This window comes from Ranitomeya variabilis, chromosome 2 (genome assembly GCF_051348905.1).
Source record: "Ranitomeya variabilis isolate aRanVar5 chromosome 2, aRanVar5.hap1, whole genome shotgun sequence".
Taxonomy (NCBI): domain Eukaryota; kingdom Metazoa; phylum Chordata; class Amphibia; order Anura; family Dendrobatidae; genus Ranitomeya; species Ranitomeya variabilis.
In genome coordinates this window covers 429876524-429897136 of record NC_135233.1, presented here as the reverse complement: position 1 = coordinate 429897136, position 20613 = coordinate 429876524, and the positions used below count along the sequence as shown (strand labels likewise).

The window sequence follows — 20613 nt, the reverse complement described above, 5'->3', positions numbered from 1 at the left end:
AGGAACCTATCCATATTAAAGTGATCATCTCATGGAAGACTTTTGGTATATCCACAGTATCTGCCTTAAGTGTCTGATAGATGCCGGTCCCCCTGTGTCCCCATCACCAGAACAGGAGTCCCCCAATTACACCAGAGAGCAGAAAAGTGACGGCACGTGAGGAAAGGGTTAAATAACTTGCTTTCGCTCTGCAAACCTTCCTTACGAAGCCATTGATGACTATGCCCCGTGGCGTCCTCCACATCTCACCTTGTCCATGCGGTCCTGCTCCACACCAAACCTTCCTCCATATCCGTGAGAGGCTTTGGGTCCTTCATCCAGCTCTTGTTTCTTCAGGGACTGGTGCTCCTGCGAGACATTTTCCCTCAATGTATGAATGCTAAGGGAAAGGGACAAAAGGAAGAATAAGATATATACTAGCTGAAGAGCCCGGCGTTGCCTGGGCATAGTAAATATCTGTGGTTAGTTATAGCACCTCACTTCTCTTATTTTCCCATCACGCCTCTCATTTTCCCCCTCACATCTCTCATTTTCCCCCTCACTCCTCTCATTCCCCCCCTAACACTTGTCATTTCGACCTCACATCTGTCATTTTCTGATTACTCCACTATTTTGCACTCACACCTTTTCATTTTCACCTCACACCCCTCATTTTCACCTCACACCCCTCATTTTCACCTCACACCCCTCATTTTCACCTCACACCCCTCATTTTCACCTCACACCCCTCATTTTCACCTCACACCCCTCATTTTCACCTCACACCCCTCATTTTCACCTCACACCCCTCATTTTCACCTCACACCCCTCATTTTCACCTCACACCCCTCATTTTCACCTCACACCCCTCATTTTCACCTCACACCCCTCATTTTCACCTCACACCCCTCATTTTCACCTCACACCCCTCATTTTCACCTCACACCCCTCATTTTCACCTCACACCCCTCATTTTCACCTCACACCCCTCATTTTCACCTCACACCCCTCATTTTCACCTCACACCCCTCATTTTCACCTCACACCCCTCATTTTCACCTCACACCCCTCATTTTCACCTCACACCCCTCATTTTCACCTCAGTATATACATGTCTGTTATCTCCCTTATATATAGTATACACCTGTATGTCATCTCCTGTATATAGTATACACCTGTAGGTCATCTCCCCTGTAAATAGTATATACCTGCTGTATGTCATCTCCTCCTGTATATTGTATATACCCATGTGTCATCTCCTCCTGTATATAGTATATACCTGTATGTCATCTCTTCTGTATATACTATATACCTGTATGTCATCTCCTCCTATATATAGTATATACCTGTATGTCATCTCCTGTATATAGTATATACCTGTATGTCATTTCCCCTGTATATAGTATATACCTGCTGTATGTCTTCTCCTCCTCTATATACCTATGTGTCATCTCCTCTTTTATATAGTATATACCTGTATGTCATCTCCTCCTGTATATAGTATATACGTGTGTCATCTCCTCCTGTATATAGTATATACCTGTAAGTCATCTCCTCCTGTATATAGTATATACCTGTGTGTCATCTCCTACTGTATATAGTATGTACCTGTATGTCATCTCCTCCTGTATATAGTATATAAATGTGTCATCTCCCCTGTATATAGTATATACCTGTGTGTCCTCTCCTCCTGTATATAGTATATACCTGTGTGTCATCTCCCCTGTATATAGTATATACCAGTGTGTCATCTCCTTCTGTATATAGTATATACCAGTGTGTCATCTCCTTCTGTATATAGTATATACCTGTGTGTCATCTCCTCCTGTATATAGCATATACCGGTGTCATCTCCTCCTGTATATAGTATATACGTGTCTCATCTCCCCTGTATATAGTATGTACCTGTATGTCCTCTCCTCCTATATATAGTATATACGTGTGTGTCATCTCCCCTGTATATAGTATATGTGTGTCATCTCCCCTGTATATAGTACATACCTGTGTGTCATCTCCTCCTGTATATAGTATATATCTGTGTGTCATCTCCCCTTTATATAGTATATACCTGTATGACACCTCCTCCTGTATTAGACCTCGTTCACACGTTATTTGGTCAGTATTTTTCCCTCAGTATTTGTAAGCTAAATTGGCAGCCTGATAAATCCCCAGCCAACAGGAAGCCCTCCCCCCGGCAGTATATATTAGCTCACACATACACATAATAGACAGGTCATGTGACTGACAGCTGCCGTATTTCCTATATGGTACAGTTGTTGCTATTGTAGTTTGTCTGCTTATTAATAAGATTTTTATTTTTGAAGGATAATACCAGACTTGTGTGTGTTTTAGGGCGAGTTTCATGTGTCAAGTTGTGTGTGTTGAGTTGCGTGTGGCGACATGCATGTAGCGACTTTTGTGAGATGAGTTGTGTGGCGACATGTGTGTAGCAACTTTTTGGGTGTCGAGTTGCATGTGACAGGTTAGTGTAGCAAGTTGTGTGCAGCAAGTTTTGCGCATGGCGAGTTTTGCGCGTGGCGAGGTTTATGTGTGGTGCGTTTTGAGTATGTGCAAGTTTTGTGTGAGGCAACTTTTGCATGTGTTGCAACTTTTGTGCATGTGGCAATTTTTCCGCGTGTGCAAGTTTTGCATGTGGCGAGTTTTCCATGAGGTGAGTTTTGCGTGAGCCTAGTTTTGCATGTGGCAAGTTTTCCATGAGGTGAGTTTTGCACGTGTGGCGAGTTTTGCGTGAGCCTAGTTTTGCATGTGGCGAGTTTTCCATGAGGTGAGTTTTGCACGTGTGGCGAATTTTGCGTGAGCCTAGTTTTGCATGTGGCAAGTTTTCCATGAGGTGAGTTTTGCACGTGTGGCGAGTTTTGCGTGAGCCTAGTTTTGCATGTGGCAAGTTTTGCATGTGTCGAGTTTTGCGCGTGGCGAGTTTTGAGCGGCGACTTTTGTGTTTCGACTTTTATGTGGCGAGGTTGGTGCATGTGTGGTGAAATGTGTGCTGAGGGTGATATATGTGTTCAAGCACGTGGTAGTGTGTGGCGCATTTTGTGTGTGTGTTCATATCCCATGGTGAGTATCCCATGTCGGGGCCCCACCTTAGCAGCTGTACGGTATATACTCTTTCCATCGCTCTCATTCTTTAAGTCCCCCTTGTTCACATCTGGCAGCTGTCAATTTGCCTCCAACACTTTTCCTTTCACTTTTTCCCCATTATGTAGATAGGGGCAAAATTGTTTGGTGAATTGGAACGCGCGGGGTTAAAATTTTGCCTCACAACATAGCCTATGACGCTCTCGGGGTCCAGACGTGTGACTGTGCAAAATTTTGTGGCTGTAGCTGCGACGGTGCAGATGCCAATCCCGGACATACACACACACATACATACACACATTCAGCTTTATATATTAGATTATCGCTGCAGTCAAAAATCCAATACTGCTAAAGCTGTAGGACCCCCCGCCATGTGGTGTCAAGTCCATCACTTCTTGTATTCCCTTTATTAATAAAAGGACAAGACAGCAACGGACGGGTGCCCCTTCTATCCCATGCGGGGGATGTGTGGCATTACATGGTGACTAGTTAGATAGCCAGTAATGTAATAGATGGCTACCTCTGTGTCTGAATGGAGGATACAGAAAGTGTCCGTCCCCAGATGATCACTGATCAGCTATTATAGAGGGGTAAAGCAGTGGACAGGTTCCTACATAGCACCTGCTGACAGTGATGGGCTCCCTGGCGTATGCCCTAATGAGCAATCTAGCCGGACCACAATGGTAGTAAGTCATGAATGGTGGACATTACTTACTTGATGTGCTCCTGGTGCCCAGATCCTTCCACGGTTTTTGCCCCCCATCTCTGCTCTTTCTCACTGAGGTCATTCTGTAAATTATAAAATGAAATTATATATTAATTTGGCTTTTTCAGTCTGAAATCTGAATGCAGCTTTGGATGTGACTGGAGCATAAAACAGACAGATAATGATCACACATGCCAACTACCGCTCCACTGACACCGAACTTATGTCAAGCCCTCTCTGGATCGGTGGGGGTCCCCATATTGAACCCCAGCAATGATACGTTCATCGTCTATCCTGAGGCCAGGTGACGCATTACTTGTGGGATAACCCCTTTAAAGAGGTTGTCTAAGACTTTAACATTGATGGTGTATCCTTAGGATAGGTCATCAATGTCTGATCGGTGGGGGGTCCGACACTCAGCACCACTTCCCAGCGAGAGAAGGACTAGATATGTACAGATTCACCATGCTGGAATGAAGACGAGTTCCTATTCACTGACAGCAAACCAGTGTCTTGAAAAATGTAAGGAAATTGAAACACGAGGTAAATTAGAAAGTTGCAGGAGTTTTCATTTGTTCAATGATTAAGTTTTACGAAACTAAAAAGTCTGATAATCCAAAAAAAAAAAAAAAAAGCATCGGCAGAATAAGTAATGAATAGAATCAATCAGGCCAAAGCTACATGAAGCTTTCAATGGATTTTATCAGCTCACCACAAAGTCAGGATCTGTCTCCCAGTCGTCTCCGTCATCCGCAGAAATGGAAAGAGAATGTCCTGCTGCAGATTTCCACATCTGGAAGATAAAAGCCGGCCATTATTATACTGAGTCAGGATGTTATTACGCATCACAGAGAAGCCGAGATGTGAGAATGTTATAATCTGCTTAAAGGCACAGCGCACAGAAAAAGGAAATCAAACAAACAAAACTCCTGAATGGAGGCCGTGGACATAAGCATCAGTGATCCGATACTGTACAGATAGTTCATCACTAACCACCATTCAATGTTCAGAAGGAAAGGAACAATGGTCTTCAACTGTTTGAAAACTACAACTCTCAGCATGCAATGTTCCTGAATATGGAATGCAATATTGATTACTTGTAACCGCTACATTGTATCAGCCTGGAATCAGGACGTTTACTGTAGATCAGGAAGGATTGTCTTGTATGGAGAGGACTGTAAGGCTATGTGCACACGTTGCAGATTTTCCTGTACTAAAAACCGCAGATCTTGGCAGAAAACGCAGGTGCAGGTTATATTCATAGCCTAGGAAAGGGGCCATGGATATTTGCTCCCCCTGGCTACAAATAGAAGCCCGCAGCCGCCCCAGAAAAGGCGCATCTAAAAGATGCGCCAATTCCGGCACTTAGCCCCTCTCTTCCCACTCCCGTGTAGCGGTGGGATATGGGGTAATAAGGGGTTAATGTCACCTTGCTATTGTAAGGTGACAATAAGCCAGATTAATAATGGAGAGGCGTCAATAAGACGCCTATCCATTATTAATCCTATTAAAGGGTTAAAAAAAAAACACAGACACTAGAAAAAAATATTTTAATGAAATAAAGACACCCACCTTTTGACAATTCCTTTATTATACGCTCAATCCATCTGAAGACCCTCGACCTGCAAAAGAAATAAAAAAACAAACCAAATTCATACTCCCTGGCCCTGTCCGCAGAAATCCAACGAGGGTCCCACGACGATCTGCCATGGAGAACAGACACATCCAGAGATATGTCTGCTCTCCACGGCTGCAGCAACACACTGACAGGAGCCATAGTTCCTGTCGGTGTGTAACTGCGCATGCGCGAGAGTTTACCGGCGTTCATTGACCCCGGTACTCTCGCTTTACGGCAGTGCTGCGTGGGAAAGCTCACACGCAGCTGTACTGCCGTAAATAGAGACGCCGGAGCCGCTGAACTCCGGTAAAGGACGTGATACACTGCTAGGAGCTTCGCTCCTGGCAGTGTATCACCGGAGAGCAGCCGATCGGTGTGGGACACTCGGTTGGATTCTGCGGACAGGGAGTATGGATTTGGTTTATTTTTTTTGGACTTTTTCCCTAGGGGACCGAGGGCTTCGCGTACCAGTGTGCTGTATGGTGAGTATATACTCTATGTTATATGTTGTATGTAATGTCTGTCATGTATGTTACGTTTATTGTATGTGTATTGTATGTGTTTGTGTTTTACTGACAATTGTGCTAAGTCGCCGGAAACACAGGGACAACTCTCCCATCCTAATATCGGATGGGAGTAGTAATCCCATACGGCGACTTAGCACAATTGGGTGGCACTATCGTCGCATGGGGACACAAACACACACACACACACACACACACAGACGCACAGACGCACACACACATACATGCCTCCATGCTGACGGTCACACTCCGCCCACGCACTTCCGCCCGCTTCCCCGCACTTCCTGCTGCAGCGGTTTCTACACCCAAAAGCGCAGAAAACCCGCAGATATTTTTTCATCTGCGGGTTTGACCCTCACAATGGAGGTCTATGGGTGCAGAACCGCCGCAGTTCCGCAGAAAGTAGTGACATGCTGCGGAATATAAACCGCTGCATTTCTGCGCATTTTTTTCTGCAGCATGTGCACAGCGGTTTGCGGTTTCCATAGGTTTCCATGTAAATGTAAACGCAATGGAAACTGCAGCGGACCCGCAGCGGCAAAATCGCTGCGGTTCCGCGGTAAAACCCGCAACGTGTGAACATGGCCTAAGGCTATGTGCACACGTCAGGATTTCTGGCAGAAATGTTCCTGACAAAAACCGGACATTTCTGCCAGAAATCCGCATGCTTTTTTACCGCGATTTTACCGCGTTTTTGTATATACACACACACACATTATATATATATATATATATATATATATATATACACACACATACACAATGTATGTATGTGTGCAGGTATGTATGTATGTGTGCAGGTATGTATGTATGTGTGCAGGTATGTATGTATGTGTGCATGTATGTATGTATGTATGTATGTATGTATGTATGTATGTATGCATGCATGCATGCATGCATGCATGCATGCATGCATGCATGCATGTATGTATGTATGTATGTATATATATCTATACATATATATCTATACATATATATCTATACATATATATATATATATATATATATATATATATATATATATATATATATATCACACTCACCAGCCACTTTATTAGGTACACCTGTCCAACTTCTTGTTAACACTTAATTTCTAATCAGCCAATCACATGGCGGCAACTCAGTGCATTTAGGCATGTAGACATGGTCAAGACAATCTCCTGCAGTTCAAACCGAGCATCAGTATGGGGAAGAAAGGTGATTTGAGTGCCTTTGAACGTGGCATGGTTGTTGGTGCCAGAAGGGCTGGTCTGAGTATTTCAGAAACTGCTGATCTACTGGGATTTTCACGCACAACCATCTCTAGGGTTTACAGAGAATGGTCCGAAAAAGAAAAAAAATCCAGTGAGCGGCAGTTCTGTGGGCGGAAATGCCTTGTTGATGCCAGAGGTCAGAGGAGAATGGGCAGACTGGTTCGAGCTGATAGAAAGGCAACAGTGACTCAAATCGCCACCCGTTACAACCAAGGTAGGCCTAAGAGCATCTCTGAACGCACAGTGCGTCGAACTTTGAGACAGATGGGCTACAGCAGCAGAAGACCACACCGGGTACCACTCCTTTCAGCTAAGAACAGGAAACTGAGGCTACAATTTGTACAAGCTCATCGAAATTGGACAGTAGAAGATTGGAAAAACGTTGCTTGGTCTGATGAGTCTCGATTTCTGCTGTGACATTCGGATGGTAGGGTCAGAATTTGGCGTAAACAACATGAAAGCATGGATCCATCCTGCCTTGTATGGAGCATCTTTGGGATGTGCAGCCGACAAATCTGCGGCAACTGTGTGATGCCATCATGTCAATATGGACCAAAATCTCTGAGGAATGCTTCCAGCACCTTGTTGAATCTATGCCACGAAGAATTGAGGCAGTTCTGAAGGCAAAAGGGGTCCAACCCGTTACTAGCATGGTGTACCTAATAAAGTGGCCGGTGAGTGAGTGTGTGTGTGTATGTATATATATATATATATATATATATATATATATATATATATATATATATTTATTAATATATATACACACACACAAACACCTAACGTTTTGGCATCATAATCTTTGAACACGTGATAAACATGCAAACCATGACATATGGTAATGTTTTGTAGTGGATTATTTGTGTTATGTAATAAGCGTACGTAAATTAACTGTTTGTTTTGCATAATTGTAAGAACATTGATGAGAACCTGATACCAATGGCAGACCTCTCGGATTTTCAGAGAGGCCAAATTGTTGGTACTCGTATGGCAGGCGCTAATGTAACAGAAAGTGCCCGAATGCTTGGTGTGTCAAGAGGTACTGTCTCCAAAGTAATGACTGCGTTTGAAAGAGAAGGAAAAACGTCCGCAGCAAAGCACAGGTCCGGCCGAAAGTCAAAGTTGACTGAGAGAGACCGTGGGACTTTAAAGCGAATTGTGAGAGATGATCGCAAGACCACGGCTCCGAAAATCACTGCTGAGCTCAATGAACACCTACAGAACCCAGTTTCCACAAAAACTGTTCGTCGGGAGCTGCACAAATCTGGATTCCACGGAAGAGCTGCAATTAGAAAACCGCTGCTCTCAATGACAAATGTTTCCAAGCATTTAGAGTGGTGTAGAAACCTCCAGAATTGGTCCCTCCAGCAGTGGAAACGTGATATTCTCAGACGAATCATCGTTTACCGTATTTCCGACCTCCAGCTGAGTGTACGCTTGGAGACAGCCGAAAGAAGCATTCCATCCAGACTGCCTTCTCCCAACCTAAAACATGGCAGAGGTTGTGATGATCTGGGGTGCTATTTCATGGAGATCCGCCGGGCCAATGATATCCCTTCATGGAAGATTTAACAGCCGAGATTATTTAGGCATTTTGGGTGACCAAGTGCATCCAGTGGTTCAAGCACTGTTCCCAGAAGGGAACGCCATCATTCAGGAGGATAATGCACCAATTCATACAGCTAGAATCATTAAAGCATGGCACGAGGAACATTCTAATGAAGTTGAGCATCTCATCTGGCCCCCACAATCCACAGACCTCAACATTATTGAGCATTTATGGTCGATTTTAGAGATTCAAGTTAGACGTCGATTTCCGCCGCCATCGTCGCTCAAAGAACTGAAGGGTGTTTAACTGCAAAATGGGCTAAAACTCCTTTGGAAACAATTCACACCTTGTATGAACCCATACCTCGGAGAAATGAGGCTGTAATCGCCACAAAAGGTGGACTTACACCATATTAAACTAACTTTTGTTGATGTTTTCATTATTTTGTCCAACCCCTGTATGTGAAAATTTATATATATATTATTTTTTTTTTCTTCTTCTGCCTTTCATTCCCCCATTTGCTCGTTTTTAATATTGCAATGATGTGGCGGAAGACCCCTTTAAAAATTGGCGAGGACTTGAATCACATAGCATATGAGGACTCTACATGCTGTCTCCATGATATCCGCTCATGCTGTACACGGGGAGAACTGGGTCATCCGGTATTTGATGGGGTTAATGCTCAAACAGCTGCGGGTAACGCACGGAAAGACTGTGAATTATGGACTCAAAGATCAATGTGAAACTAGCAGCATCATACCATCGGCTGGATGCAAAATTATATATTTTCAGGAACAAAGATTTTCAGAATGTTTTTCCTGATACAATTCTCCTTAGTGTCCTTTACTAATATATTTATTTTACTTGCTTATATAGTGTCATTAACTCCATAGACCTCATCAATTAAGGCTCACAATCTACATTCCCTGTCAGTCTTTGAAGGGTGAAAGGAAACCAGAGAAACTATTTAACCCCTTCCTGACATCAGACGTACTATCCCGTCGAGGTGGGGTGGGCGTACTATCCCGTCGAGGTGGGGTGGGCCCGTATGACCACCGACGGGATAGTACGTCATACGCGATCGGCCGTGCTCACGGGGGGAGCGCGGCCGGGTGTCAGCTGCATATCGCAGCTGACATCCGGCACTATGTGCCAGGAGCGGTCACGGACCGCCCCCGGCACATTAACCCCCGGCACACCGCGATCAAACATGATCGCGGTGTACCGGCGGTATAGGGAAGCATCGCGCAGGGAGGGGGCTCCCTGCGGGCTTCCCTGAGACCCCCGGAGCAACGCGATGTGATCGCGTTGCTCCGAGGGTCTCCTACCTCCCTCCCTGCAGCAGGCCCGGATCCAAGATGGCCGCGGCATCCGGGTCCTGCAGGGAGGGAGGTGGCTTACCGAGTGTCTGCTCAGAGCAGACACTTGGTAAGCCTGCAGCCCTGCACAGCAGATCGCAGATCTGGCAGAGTGCTGTGCACACTGCCAGATCAATGATCTGTGATGTCCCCCCCTGGGACAAAGTAAAAAAGTTTAAAAAAAATTCCCCACATGTGTAAAAAAATAAATAAAAAAAATATCCTAAATAAATTTTAAAAAAAAAATATTATTCCCATAAATACATTTCTTTTGCTAAATAAAATAAAAAAAAACAATAAAAGTACACATATTTAGTATCGCCGCGTCCGTAACGACCCAACCTATAATACTGCCCCACTAGTTAACCCCTTCAGTAAACACCGTAAGAAAAAAAAAAAAAAAACGAGGCAAAAAACAACGCTTTATTATCATACCGCCGAACAAAAAGTGGAATAACACGCGATCAAAAAGACGCATATAAATAACCATGGTACCGCTGAAAACGTCATCTTGTCCCGCAAAAAACGAGCCGCCATACAGCATCATCAGCAAAAAATTTAAAAAGTTATAGTCCTGAGAATAAAGCGATACCAAAATAATTATTTTTTCTATAAAATAGTTTTTATCGTATAAAAGCGCCAAAACATAAAAAAAATGATATAAATGAGATATCACTGTAATCGTACTGACTTGACGAATAAAACTGCTTTATCAATTTTACCAAACGCGGAATGGTATAAACGCCTCCCCCAAAAGAAATTCATGAATAGCTGGTTTTTGATCACTCTGCCTCACAAAAAACGGAATAAAAAGCGATCAAAAAATGCCACGTGTCCAAAAATGTTACCAATAAAAACGTCAACTCGTCCCGCAAAAAACAAGATCTCACATGACTCTGTGGACTCAAATATGGAAAAATTACAGCTCTCAAAATGTGGTAACGCAAAAAATATTTTTTGCAATGAAAAGCGTCTTTCAGTGTGTGACGGCTGCCAATCATAAAAATCCGCTAAAAAACCCGCTATAAAAGTAAATCAAACCCCCCTTCATCACCCCCTTAGTTTGGGAAAAATAAAAAATGTATTTATTTCCATTTTCCGGTTGGGGCTAGGGTTGGGGCTAGGGTTGGGGCTAGGGTTGGGGCTAGGGTTATTGCTAGGGTTAGGGTTGGGGCTAGGGTTGGGGCTACAGTTAGGGTTGGGGCTAAAGATAGGGTTAGGGTTTGGATTACATTTACGGTTGGGAATAGGGTTGGGTGTGTCTGGGTTAGAGGAGTGGTTAGGGTTACTGTTGGGATTAGGGTAAGGGGTGTGTTTGGATTAGGGTTTCAGTTATAATTGGGGGGTTTCCACTGTTTAGGCACATCAGGGGCTCTACAAACGGGACATGGCATCTGAATTCCAGCCAATTCTGCGTTGAAAAAGGAAAACAGTGCTCCTTCCCTTCAGAGCTCTCCCGTGTGCCCAAACAGGGGTTTACCCCAACATATGGGGTATCAGCGTACTCAGGACAAATTGGACATCATCTTTTGGGGTCCAATTTCTCCTGCTACCCTTGGGAAAATACAAAACTGGGGGCCAAAAAATAAGTTTTGTGGGAAAAAAAAGATTTTTTATTTTCACGGCTCTGCGTTGTAAACTGTAGTGAAACACTTGGGGGTTCAAAGTTCTCACAACACATCTAGATAAGTTCCTTGGGGGGTCTAGTTTCCGATGTGGGGTCACTTGTGGGGGGTTTGTACTGTTTAGGTACATCAGGGGCTCTGCAAATGCAACGTGACGCCTGCAGACCAATCCATTTAAGTCTGCATTCCAAATGGCGCTCCTTCCCTTCCGAGCTCTGTCATGCGTCCAAACAGTGGTTCCCCCCCACATATGGGGTATCAGCGTACTCAGGACAAATTGGACAACAATGTTTGGGGTCCAATTTATCCTGATACCCTTGTGAAAATACAAAACTGGGGGCTAAAAAATCATTTTTGTGAAAAAAAAAAAAGAATTTTTATTTTCACGACTCTGCGTTATAAACTGTAGTGAAACACTTGGGGGTTCAAAGCTCTCAAAACACATCTAGATAAGCTCCTTAGGGGGTCTACTTTCCAAAATGGTGTCACTTGTGGGGGTTTTTAATGTTTAGGCACATCAGGGGCCCTCCAAACGCAACATGGCATCCCATCTTAATTCCAGTCAATTTTGCATTGAAAAGTAAAATAGCGGTCCTTCCCTTCCGAGCTCTGCTATGCGCCCAAACAGTGGTTTACCCCCACATATGGGGTATCGTCGTACTCAGGACAAATTGCACAACAATTTTTGGGGTCCAATTTCTTCTCTTACCCTTGGGAAAATAAAAAATTGGGGGCGAAAAGATCATTTTTGTGAAAAAATATGATTTTTTATTTTTACGGCTCTGCATTATAAACTTCTGTGAAGCACTTGTTGGGTCAAAGTGCTCACCACACATCTAGATAAGATCCTTAGGGGGTCTACTTTCCAAAATGGTGTCACTTGTGGGGGGGTTTCAATGTTTAGGCACATCAGGGGCTCTCCAAATGCAACATGGCGTCCCATCTCAATTCCAGTCAATTTTGCATTGAAAAGTCAAATGGCGCTCCTTTCCTTCCGAGCTCTGCCATGCGCCCAAACAGTGGTTTACCCCCACATATGGGGTATCAGCGTACTCAGGACAAATTGTACAACAAATTTTGGGGTCTATTTTCTCCTGTTACCCTTGGTAAAATAAAACAAATTGGAGCTGAAATAAATTTTGTGTGAAAAAAAGTTAAATGTTTATTTTTATTTAAACATTCCAAAAATTCCTGTGAAACACCTGAAGGGTTAATAAACTTCTTGAAAGTGGTTTTGAGTACCTTGAGGGGTGCAGTTTTTAGAATGGTGTCACACTTGGATATTTTCTATCATTTAGACCCCTCAAAATGACTTCAAATGAGATGTGGTCCCTAAAAAAAAAAATGGTGTTGTAAAAATGAGAAATTGCTGGTCAACTTTTAACCCTTATAACTCCGTCACAAAAAAAAATTTTGGTTCCAAAATTGTGCTGATGTAAAGTAGACATGTGGGAAATGTTACTAATTAAGTATTTTGCATGACATATGTCTGTGATTTAAGGGCATAAAAATTCAAAGTTGGAAAATTGCAAAATTTTCAAAATTTTCGCCAAATATTCGTTTTTTTTACAAATAAACGCAAGTTATATCAAAGAAATTTTACCACTATCATGAAGTACAATATGTCACGAGAAAACAGTGTCAGAATCGCCAAGATCCGTTGAAGCGTTCCAGAGTTATAACCTCATAAAGGGACAGTGGTCAGAATTGTAAAAATTGGCCCGGTCATTAACGTGCAAACCACCCTTGGGGGTGAAGGGGTTAAAAACCCACACAAACACGGGAAGAACATACGAAGTCATCCTTGGTGCGAGGACCCCAGCAGTGGAAAGCAACAGTGCTAACCACTGAGCCACCATGCAATGCTAACCACTGAGCCACCCATCTATCTACAGTATAGTTGATAACTCTTAGATCCTACGAGATTATAGTCGCCAGACAATAAAATGCCCAGGGCTCCCAAAGACTTGAGTGTGGTGGCCAAACCTGTTGATATTGGTGGGTTTGAACAACTAATGTGTATGGGGGGTTTTGGTCTATGTTCATGGAACGGAGTTTTATGCTCCTTTTTGGAGGACTTTTCCTTTTCCTGATGCAGTTTCGGAGAGTAACCCCCCTAAGGGTACGTGCAGACTACCTGGAACTGGCAACTCTTTAGACGCAGAGAACGTTCGCTAAGACCAAAGCACCGCCGTCTATTGATCGCAGGTGAATCCGCATGTGGCCACTGAACCGTGCAGATTCACCGCGTCCAATACATTCTATTGACAAAATGAATCTTGTGGAGACTAGTCGCAACAGTTATCATTGGCAATGACATTAAAGGTTAACCCAGGCATTTAAGAGGCTGCAGAAAGGGGAAGGCGTCCATTACCATCCCCATATTAACACGATTATAGGGTGCAATGAAGACCCCCATGTCTTAGGTTTGTATCGGCTTCAAAGAAGATCGGTAAGTGCATAATACTCAAATATTTAGAACTGAGAGTCCTCAGTGGTTGATACCTTTCTCAATATTCTAAATATCTACTGGCTAACACGGTACTAAGATATATACTGTATCTTTCCTATATGCATAATACTCAGCAGAGACAGAATTACATTGTATTGTACAAGTGACCACAGGTATACACGTTCCCTACAGGGAATAATAGCAAAAAAAAATTAAAAAATTTGCAGACCCTCATCCTCCACCATGACGGTTATCGCCATGTTTGCAGTCTCTCGCCAAGCAGCAGCGATGACAGACATGGCTGGACTCGTGCCGGGACCCACATGTCTCTCTCTAGAACAAAGTGGTAGATAAAGAAGAATCCGGACGCACTGACAGGTGACTGCTTAACCCCTTGCAGCCTGTATAAAGTTATTAATCTGCAGTAATCGCTTAAGGAGAGCTCCAACCAATAATGCCAAGAACGACAAATTGGAGACAACCCCTTTAATAAATGAGCTGATCACCCTGGGTAACACTTGCAGGAGCTGCAGCCTCCAGGACACGTCCCTTTTAGAAGCTGCATCAGGGCAGATCAGGTCTCATTGCCCAACAAGACCAATCAGAACTCAGCTTTCATCTTCTCAACTAGCTCTGGAATAATAAAAGCTGCGTTCTGATTGGTCGCTATAGACAAGGAATGAGAAATGAATCCTGAGGTGTGGGGACATTCACCAAAACAGGAAAAAATAAAAAAAAGAAGCAGTTGCCCATAGCAACCGATCAGATTTATACTTCCATTTCCAGGGGCTCTTTGGAAAATTAAAGGGGCGACTTAATTGGTTGATATGGGCAATTGCTCCGCGCTTTCTCTGCACCAGCCCTGTGGTTTCTATTGAGTGACAGTATGAATTTGACATATATAATGTACAAGTATTGACCGCGCCGCGCTTCCTCACCACTGACAGGAAGCATATGGACATCATTGACGTCTAGATATATTTATTATGGGTTCAATACGAGCAGATGCTGTTAGATTAGATCGGCCGCCATAATAAGTCCCCGGGCGCTCTTCAATAAAGCCATTTACTTACTGCATTGCTGATGTCCTCGGGGACCCAGCATCACAAGACATCAGCACCACATGTAATGATGTACTCTACATACCCACTGTATAGTGAGCCAGTCACACCCGTGGGGGGGGGGGGGTACGGATGGCTGCGGAGCCAGTCTCACCCGGGCGCGTGGGCGGCAGGGGAGTGCTGTGGAGCCAGTATCACCTGGGCGGGTAGGTGGCACGGGACGGCCACGGAGCCAGTCTCACCAGGGCAGCAAGGGACGGCCTCGGAGCCAGTCTCACCAGGGCGGCACGGGATGGCCGCGGAGCCAGTCTCACCAGGGCAGGTGGGCGGCACGGGATGGCCGCGGAGCCAGTCTCACCAGGGCAGGTGGGCGGCACGGGATGGCCGCGGAGCCAGTCTCACCAGGGCAGGTGGGCGGCACGGGATGGCCGCGGAGCCAGTCTCACCAGGGCAGGTGGGCGGCACGGGATGGCTGCGGAGCCAGTCTCACCAGGGCGGGTGGGCGGCACGGGATGGCCGCGGAGCCAGTCTCACCTGGGCGGGTGGGCGGCAGGGGACAGCCGCAGAGCCAGTCTCACCCGGGTGGGTGGGCGGCAGGGGACAGCCGCAGAGCCAGTCTCACCCGGGTGGGTGGGCGGTAGGGGACGGCTGCAGAGCCAGTCTCGCTAGGGGACGGCTGCAGAGCCAGTCTCACCCGGGCGGCAGGGGGGCGGGTGGGCAGCAGGGGATGGCCGTGGAGCCAATCACACCGGGTGGGGGGGTTACAGGCGCACGGGACAGCCGCGGAGCCAGGTAACACAGGTTTTTGGCGGCATGGGACGGCCGCAGAGCCAGTCACACCACGGGTGACTTTACTCCTGTCTCTGGCACTCCTACTTTATACACATTATATTGGAGCTCAGAGATAACTATACTCTCTATTACAATGTTAATATTCCCAAGATTTACTATGTGCAGGATATAATCGGACTAATCACCCTATAAAATATAATAATAGTAGGAAATGAGAGGAGACGAGTCAGACGTGTTCCCTTGGTGAAATCTGTCCTATACGATGTCGCTAGCACACACAGCCTTACACTGCCAAGCAATGCGAATGACTCAGGATCCTGCGCTCGCTCCAACTTTATAGGATCAGCACTTTTCCCCCAACACACACAGCCACAGACCACCATATGCCATCTTAACCCTTCACATTCCAGGTGAGAGCGCACGTCTCAGAGTAATGCGGGCACAGGTCTGTACACGATGTGGAACGTGCAAAACCAGGAAATAGTGATCTGTCACACCCTGTGCGGGCGACACATTCCCTGACCTCCCGATTACAAATGTCATCTTATCCTGCTTATAAGATCACGGCCTCATACACATCCCCTGTGGCTGAGTCACCCCGGCCGCCTTATTAATACACACGGTCACTCCCAGGACACTGCACAGAGCCGAGGACAGCAAGGACGGTGCCCAGGGTGAAATCAGGGTAAACAGCAAAGAACGGGAAGTGTCCGAACGCCTCATATCACATGAGGCAGATGGTGGCTTGCAACTTGGAGTAAAACTGCAAAAATTTGTTGTAATGGTCCAGCAACAAAGATGCGCCCGTCTGGAACAAAAATGGCCAAAAGCCAATTGCTAAAAAATTAATAAATAAAATTATAAATAAAATATCTGCCCATTATGGATTTTTTTTCTTTTTGCAGTAATTGAAAGTTTAATTGTGTGTTGATCTGCACAGCCTCGGGCCTGGAGGACATCAGTTAGGGTCTAGGGACATCATAGAAGTCAGATAAAACAAAAAAAGATCCTAAAAAGGTATCCGCACATACATTTTTTGTAGTGGGATTTGCTGCAAATCTGGGACAAAATCTGCAAGTGAGGCAGAATTCTCATGGATTTTTCTGCAGATTTTCATTCTATACATTAAAAATAGTGAAATTTGTATTGAAAATCTGCAGCAATATGTTTCCAAAAAAGTGTAACTGCATCGGATTTGCCGGATACAAAGTCACATGCACTGTGGAGTATACCAGCAACATGTCACCGACGTACCCGTCACCGTTGTTGCTGCTGCAGTCTCACGCAAGAAAAAACAGAGGTGGATTGGTGGAGGGCACGGCCAACAGGACGGAGGAGCAGAGGGGGATCGGGAGGGAGATCTGCTATTCAATCATTCATATGGCACTAGGGCCATAGGCTGTCCCCACCCCCCCGCCCTGGATGTCCCTCTGAGCAGTGAAAGGAGATGAAAATTGCACATATGACTAATTAAGCACTGTGGCCCCTCTGCAACAACCAATGAATGAAGATGTTACCCGTCAGTGAATGGAAACGCTCTTGCTTCCATCCAAAGGCAGAGATCCTGAAAAGACCAAGTTCCTCTCACAGCTGATTGTTTGTTACACTTACCTGCAATCCACAAAAATCATTTTTGGAGTTTAAAAGTCTACACATTTTCCTTCACTGACTCATTGTAGCCAACTATCCCTATAGGAGAGAGGTTTGTGCTGCAGAGGAATGGTGGATAGAAAATACAATTGTAGCAAACGATCAAGAATATTTAGAGTCATTGAAAGCAAACAGAGATATTACACCTGCGACATCGTTTAGAAAGTCACAATGGTCATGACTGCAGTTTATTCACTGGTTACATGTATGACTGTATCCACACGGAGGTGACCGGGGTATGCACCACCTTTGGTCTAGGACAGGTGTGGATAATAACCATTAAGAGCCAGTTCAACCAGTCGACGAGCAAAGATCACAATGAGGACAATAAAAATCACCACAACCCAAAAAGCCATTTTCATAGTGTTCTACCACTGGACTGCTGGTCATAATGGGAAATCTCGGTTGTATCAGTCACAGATTTTTAGGACAACCAACATTTTATGTAAGTAAAAGAGGTTTCCACCCCCAATTCACATAAATCACTGCCTGATACTTGGGGGAAATAACGACATAATCTATACAAAGAAGCCAAATAATCGCCCCAATAAATGGCGACCGTTCCTCCTCCTACAGATCAGTGACAGTAACTGACTCGCAGCAGAGTCTGAGAATCCGCCGCTGATTCTCACAAATCGGATTTTACATGTGGAATTTGTAGAAAATGATATTATCTTCATTACTGATCTCTTCCACTGCTGATGGGTCGGGGTCAATCAGGACAGAGGAGGGTAATAACGGGCAATTACTGAAGAATGTCGGGAAATACCCATGAAAGAACCTAAGACAAAGAGTGAGATGGGAGGAAGAGGAGTGCGGGGAGCTGTGGAGCGACAGACAGGTGATGGGAAGCACAGCAGGGGTATACTGGGGAGCAGACGACAATGGGGGCTCTGGAGACGATGGGGTAGAGAACGGCTTACTGCAGATGACTGTGTGATGGGGCGGCTGAAGCACAGGGCGATAAGTAGTGCTGGACAAGATGGCAGAACAAGGCGAACTCAAGAAGAGGGACACGGGGTGACAAGGGGGGCAGAGCCAACAGTGACAATGGGGGGCTGCGGAGGCAGCGGAGATGAGGTGGGGGGGCACAGCGGCAACAGTGAAAGTGGGGTGGCGGAGGCAGCGGCGACAAGGGGGGCGGCGGTGACAAGGGGGGCCAGAGGCAACAGTGACAACAAGGGGGGGCACAGAGGCAACAGCGATAACAAGGGGGGGCACGGAGGCAGCGGCGATAACAAGGGGGGGCACGGAGGCAGCGGCGATAACAAGGGGGGGCACAGAGGCAACAGCGACAACAAGGGGGGGCACGGAGGCAGCGGCGATAACAAGGGGGGGCACGGAGGCAGCGGCGATAACAAGGGGGGGCACGGAGGCAGCGGCGATAACAAGGGGGGGCACGGAGGCAGCGGCGATAACAAGGGGGGGCACGGAGGCAGCGGTGACAACAAGGGGGGGCACGGAGGCAACAGTGACAACAAGGGGGGGCACGGAGGCAGGAGTGACAAGGGGGGGGCACAGAGGCAACAGTGACAACAAGGGGGGGCACAGAGGCAACAGTGACAACAAGGGGGGGCACGGAGGCAGGAGTGACAAGGGGGGGGCACAGAGGCAACAGTGACAACAAGGGGAGGCACGGACTCAACAGTGACAACAAGGGGGGGCACGGAGGCAGCGGCGACGAGGTACTGAGAAGAAGGGCAAGGTACAGAGAGAATGGGGGGTTAAGGGACGAGGCAATGAGAAGGGGGCGCGAGTTTCTTGAATGAAGAGGACAACAGGACACTATACAGACTGTACTGGAGGAAGCGAGGAGCTCAGGACGCCACACCAGGAGGACACCACACACTGCAGCCCGCAGGCTCCTCACCCTGCTCCGGCCGCGGCTCCGCTCTGCTCTAGAGGAGGGGTCTGGGTGTCTCTGTATCCCACTTCCTGTCTCTCCCGATCTGACGTCACTCGAGTCACGTGATTATCCCGGCTCCTACTCCCTTTCCTGGAGCGGAGCGATCACGTGACCCCTGGAATGTTCCACTGTAGGAGCGGCGCCTGTGTGATCTCTGTGCGGTGAATGGAGGGGAAGAGAGGAAGAGGCGACCCCCAGCGGCGAGAACGGTGTATAGCTCTATCCTCTGCCGAGTGTAATCATCTTATGTATGAGAAAACGTCCGTGTCATAAAGCAGAAGACAACAACGTGTAACATTCTAGAGACATCACAGTGTATTATCCTCCAGAGCTGCACTCACTATTATTATTTATTTATATAGCACCATTGATTCCATGGTGCTGTACATGAGAAGGGGTTACATCAAATTACAGATATCACTTACAGTAGACAAAGTTACAATGACAGACTGATACAGAGGGGCGAGGACCCTGCCCTTGCGGGCTTACATTCTGCAGGATTATGGGGAAGGAGACAGTAGGTTGGGGGTTGCAGGAGCTCCGGTGTTGGTGAGGCGGTAGCTTCGGGAGTGATGAGGAGGCAGCGGGGTCAGTGCAGGCTGTAGACTTTCCTGAAGAGATGGGTTTTCAGGCTCCGTCTGAGGGATCCAAATGTGGTTGATAGTTGGACGTGTTGGGGCAGAGAATTCCAGAGGATGGGGGATATTCTGGAGAAGTCTTGGAGGCGGTTGGGTGAGGAGCGAATAAGTGTGGAGGAGAGAAGGAGGTCTTGGGAGGACCGGAGATTACGTGAGGGAAGATATATGGAGATTAGTTCAGAGATATATGGAGGAGACAGGTTATGGATGGCTTTGTAGGTCAGTGTTAGTAATTTGAACTGGATACGCTGAGGGAATGGGAGCCAGTGAAGAGATTTGCAGAGGGGAGAAGCGGAGGAGTAGCGAGGAGAGAGATGGATAAGTCGGGCAGCAGAGTTAAAGGGAGGGTGCCGTGATTTTAGTTTTTGTATTAATAATTATTGATTATACAATCAATTATTTTTAA

General features: G+C 46.0%; 1 protein-coding gene across 2 annotated transcripts in view; it reads right to left on the bottom strand.

Moving 5' to 3' along the window:
• Positions 1-19714, bottom strand: part of CTTN (cortactin) — a 38309-nt gene extending 18595 nt beyond the window's left edge. The window contains exons 1-4 of one of the 2 annotated variants that reach the window (XM_077286969.1): positions 19534-19714; positions 4497-4577; positions 3794-3867; positions 250-379 (exon numbers count right to left, since the gene is read on the bottom strand). In XM_077286969.1, coding sequence (XP_077143084.1) covers positions 250-379; positions 3794-3867; positions 4497-4577 — 285 coding nt within the window. In that variant the 5' untranslated portion in view covers positions 19534-19714. The remainder of the gene's footprint in view (positions 1-249; positions 380-3793; positions 3868-4496; positions 4578-19533) is intronic. The other variant, XM_077286970.1, reaches the window with a different exon arrangement.
• Between the last annotated feature and the right edge of the window lie 899 nt (positions 19715-20613).